Genomic DNA, 5,310 nt, shown 5'->3' with positions numbered 1-5,310 from the left:
GTTACTTTTGTCAGGTAGAAGTGTGGCTGTCATGATGCTTCCAGGGACGCATCTCTGTGACACAACTGCGACATGAATTCCAGTTGCTCGAGCAATCCGTTGCCCATGCATAACGCAGCAGCCCAACACGCATTGTCTGCACACAGAGCGTGCTGTTAACCCACAGGTGCGGTTCCGTAAGATGCCCTTCATTATCGGAGCCGAGTCCGATCATTCCGCACGGGAAGCGAGCATCGCAAAAATGGTGCGCATTGTGCGGGTGCTCAATGTCTCTAAAGACGTGCCGATTTCCATTTATATTCTCCATCACCCTTTTGATGTCTCTGACGACTTTCTTGCTGGAAAAAAGAAGGCGTTCCGTGGCGCTGAAATGCTGTTAAGCGAATCTACGACGTTGCGGACGCTAGCTCGTGCCCAAGAACTCACCGTTGAGGAATCGGTAGCCTTGGCATTATAAGTATAAGCCGTATAAATGCTGATGGTTTTTGGTCACCTTCTGTTCCCTTATCGTCGACCATCTTTTGGATCCTCACGTTCATCGGTGACATTTGCCATGTCCTACTGCACAAAGATCATTAGGCTCCCTGACATCATGGATGCGATTCCTTTCCCCATCCGTATGAACCCTTATACACGTTTTCTATCTGCCGCCTCAGACACCTTTATCCTCGCGTCCACAAACTTCACAGAGAAGCAACGATCAAGATTCCTGGGCCTGAAAGCCGGTCTCTTGTGCGGAATGTCCTACGTTGAATCGGGCCCCGAGAAACTCAGAGTCTGCATGGATTTTACGAGCTTTCTATTCTGCCTTGACGATTGGAGCGACGAATTCAACACCACGCAAACGGAGACCCTGGAAGCGGTTGTTATGAATACACTGCGTTACCCAGAGATTTTCTATTCGAACACTGTCGCAGCACGGATTACCAAGTCGTGTGTATCTCCTTCATGGTCAAGCTGCGAACGCTCAGCATTGATCACTTCTTTTCACAAGGTGGTGGAAGAGGATGTTGAAGAATATTGGCCCTCGCTGTAAAGAGCGCTTCATCTCCTCTATGGACCTGTATTTCAAGGCGATCACGCAGCAGGCCGCCGATCGTGCGTCAAAGCATGTTTCGGAGCTCGATGCATACATTTCTTTGCGCCGAGATACGAGTGGATGCAAAGCTGGGTTTGTACTCATCGAGTACGCCACATATATAGACCTTCCCGACGAGGTCTATGAGAATTTGGTCGTTCAGGACCTGATGGATGCCGCGAACGATAGCGTCAGCTGGGGTAACGTGAGTCTCGCTGTCTATTCAAACTTCTCCCCCTAGCTCCGCGATTGGATGCACCTTGCGTCCGGCGAAGGAAGCTGCGCCACGCATGCTCATGGTGTATTTTTCGACATGTTCTGACCATGCTTACCACATAGGACATTTTTTCCTATAGCCGCGAACGATCGAGAGGAGACGTGAGTCACATCGCTTTTCGCGGCTTGCCCTACTGAGTATAGTGCTGTATCTCTAGCCGCACAATCTAGTAGCCGTCATCGCACACGCCTTCGGCATAGGCCAGCAAGCCGCCGTGGACCACGCTGCCGCGATGTGCAACGAGACCGTTGAACGCTTTCTCGCATGCAAAGCAGCGCTGCCATCTTGGGGAAGAGTGGTCGATGCACAAGTTGAAACCTTTGTGCGAGGTCTTGAAGACTGGATGATTGCCAACGCGGAGTGGAGCTTCGTGACGGAGAGGTACTTTGGCAAGAATGCTCCACAGGTCAGGAAGAGCCTGCGAGTACATCTTCTGCCAGTTGTCAACCCTCTATAGACGTTGCGTTATAAGTGGCGCCGGTCAGCATGACCTTATGGTCATAAAGCATGCTTATGTGCTCACATATTGTCTAGTGCCCATACTGCGTTCATAGGAATATATGCTACGGCCTTTCTATGCTGCTCCTGAAAACACATTACTGGTCTCCACTGATATACATCGGATTTCATACCGACTGCTTGCTACGCTGACTCTGCGGTGCCTTTATGGACTTCGAATGGCGGTTTTGTCGTAGGTCAGCTATGTACACGCGAACTAGTGCTAGCGTATAAATTGGAGAGACGAACGCGGCTGGTAATAGGCACGTGCTTCTTCAGCAGTCCTTTTGCAACGAGCAATGGTGAGCTCGCCGTTTACTAAAATATTTTGGACGCGGCTTGCTTCTGTGGCGCTCCAAGTCTGTTACTTGACGTGTTGTTTTGACTGTGTGGCCTGCTTGTTATCTGCACATCACTGCGATTGAGTAAGGACGAAATCTAGAGCAGCAGCACCGAGGCGGAACAAAGCGGTGCGGCAATGTTCTGTTCTTCACAGCGACACTACGATGAGATTGCCTTCCTTCGGCGAAGGCGGCTCTCTATACATTGGATAGGCCGTCGATTTGGACTCACTATCACGAGGTGAAACTTCATGTGCAGGTGTTCAGCTGAATGGTAGGGAAGTCGGACTGTCAACTTCGGTATTTTCAGCGTTCAGACTGTACGCTAGACCTTCCATGCTCTGCATGAGCAGCATAGCTGTATGCGGATATATAGATGTGAATTACCTTTTTCCATGAAGTGCGTGATGCGTCAGGCCAAGCCCGCTGTCAAGGGTTGATCTGGATGCCGATGTGCTCTGAAGGCACACTCGTCATCTTTTGACGAACAACAAGCACCACAACGAACAACTGGTAAGTCGCCGCTTAGTAATCAGTCTCGGTGCTGACGTCAGTGAGTCGTTCTTAGGACTACAAAAAACGTCGCACGTAGTCGCACCGCCTCGCTTATACTCGATCGCCCTTTCCTGGTCAGTTTGGGATACCATGAAGTACATTATAACTGGAGCTACAGGTGGACTAGGCTCCCAAGTCTTGAAGTACCTGCTTCGACTAGTTCCTGGTATGTCTTGCCGTTGATCACACTGTCATTTAGCTGATCATCTTCGCGAAAAGCCACGGACATCATCGTATCGCTGCACAATCCCAACGGCGCATCTTCGCAAATCGTCAGCTCTGGCGTGGAGATTAGGCACGGTGACTACGGCGATCCGTCTACGCTCGACGAAGCCTTCCGTGGCGGAGACAAAGTTCTCATCATCTCGTATCCAAACATATCCGGCCGGATCCCCTACCATGTCAATGCGATCGATGCTGCGAAACGATGCGGTATCAAGCATGTCTACTACACATCGCTCATGTTCGCGAGCGACAGCGTCGCCGCCGTCATGCAAGATCATTTAGCGTCCGAGAAGTACTTGAAGGAGAGCGGGCTCACCTATACGATTCTGCGAGAGGGGATTTATAGCGAGAGCTACCCGCTATATTTCGGGTTCTTCGATCCAAACGATGGCAGTGACGAGGTGCTGATTCCGCACGGAGATGGTGGGATTGCATGGGTGAGTAGGGAGGATCTTGGCGAGGGAACTGCGAAAATTATGGTTTCTGTAAGTCTGCATCTTGACGTCAAATGTGATCAACGCTCAATCACTTCGAATCACTTAGGACGGCTATGTCGGCGAGACGTTGTTGCTCAGCGGCTCACGCGTCATGACCCTGCACGAGCTCGCGCAGCGCATTTCGGCGATTCTGCATCGCGAGATCAAGCTGTGCATCGTAGACGAGGAACGGTACTTAAAGCGCAACATCGGCAAAGATGGGCGGATGGGAGAGGAGAAGTACCTGCGGCAGTGGGTATCAACATTCATCAGCGTCCGCCGAGGTGAGCTAGAGATTGTGGATCCGCTGCTGCAAAACGTGTTGGGGAGGAAGCTCAAGCCGATCGAGGAGACGCTTGTAGAAATGTTACGCGGAGGTAGCGCGGACGCAAGGTAGAGTAAGCCATGTAAAATAAAAGTTATAAAAACTCACGGTTTCGATGGCCCTGATCGCTGAGAGCGTTTGCTGATCGAGGTGATGTGGGGATCATGGGTCACCGATCATTGATCAGACGCCTCTCATTAGCGCAGCTGAGCTTTCCTAGTATGTCGACCGTTCAAGCACGTATGCGTCGTTTCGTGATGCATCCTCTGTCGTCCCAACACTCGATGATCTTGCACTGCAGGTGCTCTAACGCTGCTTACGGTCTCTGTTGACTTTTCAGGCCAGTCCGCTGCGTGGCCAGGAGTTCGGGAGTCACCTGCTCTCTAGAAGATGGCTCCACGGGGCCAAACCCATGGCCCATCCCATTGTAGCCATGCCCTATTATATACATGCATGCTACTACTCTCCCATGCTGGTGGCGCAGGTCACACCGGGGCCTCTCGCATTCACGCTCCATGCTCAAATGCCAACACACCCCCTTGACCAAGTCACCACTGCATCTTTCACCGTTGTGGGTCGCATGCCTGTCCCAAGGTCCCAGTCTCTGTTCCATGTGCATCCCTGCCCACCTCGGTCTGTACACCAGTCCTGGTACCCTCTGATCCTTGGTCCCGGTCTCCGTACTGTATGCATCCCATACGTGCCCATGTTCAGGTACTTCCTATAGTGTGCCCCCATGCTCGTCATTTGCCTTGATCCACACACCAGTCCCAGCACCCCCTGGATGTGAGCCTTGATCTCCATTCCATGTGCGCTCTGTGCAAGTGCCTCACTCAGCTTTTCTTCGACACTCTGCATGCTGTGGCTATGCTGCTTCATCGAACTGCTGGCCTGTCTCACTCGACATCTGCTCAGCCTGCCCTTCAATGCCCTGCCCTGCCCTCACCTCACTGGTAGGCCTGCCCTCACATGGTGCCCACCTCCTGCACCTGGTATCTTGTATTACTGCAGCGATGCCCTGCAGTTGACCCTCTGGCCCTCACCCTCCTGCCCTTGACCTTCTGATCCCACCTCTGCCCGGTCACACCTGTCCCTCAGCTGTCTTACAGCCTTCACACCTCAGTGACCTGCCCCAGCTCCCAGCCCTTGATCTGCCAACTGAATCACTCAACAGCCAGCATTCTGGTCCTCAGCAGGAGCCTCGTAGTTGGTAGTTTCACATCAATTGTGGTGAGTGCCCCTTGATCAATGGTTATTGATTTGTGTTGACTTTTCCAGCCAGCTCGCTGTGTGGCCAGAAGTTCAGGAGTCACCCGCTCTCTAGAAGATGGCTCTATGGGGTCAAACCCGTGGCCTGTCCCATTGTAGCCACACCTTATTATATACATGTGTGCTACTACTCTCTCATGCCAGTGGCACAGGTCGCACTGGGGCCTCTCACATCTGCGCTCCATGCCCAAATGCCAACAGTCTCCTCACCAGCATGTTTGTGCTTTGCTCAGCTAGCAGCTCATTCTTGCAGCTGCAACCTTGTA

General features: G+C 52.1%; 2 protein-coding genes across 2 annotated transcripts; both read left to right on the top strand.

The window, feature by feature from the left end:
- Positions 1–553: 553 nt before the first annotated feature.
- Positions 554–1,812, top strand: LAESUDRAFT_657286 (terpenoid synthase; the record flags this gene model as incomplete). Its single annotated transcript, XM_040904673.1, has 4 exons — positions 554–933; positions 995–1,283; positions 1,418–1,456; positions 1,513–1,812. 4 exons carry the CDS (start codon positions 554–556, stop codon positions 1,810–1,812), a joined length of 1,008 nt encoding a protein of 335 aa, XP_040762468.1.
- An 823-nt stretch (positions 1,813–2,635) lies between these two features.
- LAESUDRAFT_750916 (NmrA-like family protein) lies at positions 2,636–3,906 on the top strand. Its single transcript, XM_040911634.1, has 4 exons — positions 2,636–2,707; positions 2,763–2,915; positions 2,969–3,459; positions 3,518–3,906. Exons 2-4 carry the CDS (start codon positions 2,840–2,842, stop codon positions 3,845–3,847), a joined length of 897 nt encoding a protein of 298 aa, XP_040762467.1. The 5' UTR covers positions 2,636–2,707; positions 2,763–2,839; the 3' UTR covers positions 3,848–3,906.
- The last annotated feature ends 1,404 nt before the right edge of the window (positions 3,907–5,310 follow it).

This window comes from Laetiporus sulphureus (genome assembly GCF_001632365.1).
Source record: "Laetiporus sulphureus 93-53 unplaced genomic scaffold LAESUscaffold_30, whole genome shotgun sequence".
Lineage (NCBI taxonomy): Eukaryota > Fungi > Basidiomycota > Agaricomycetes > Polyporales > Laetiporaceae > Laetiporus > Laetiporus sulphureus.
The sequence above is the reverse complement of the archived record's forward strand: the minus strand, read 5'-3'. Positions and strand labels throughout refer to the sequence as shown.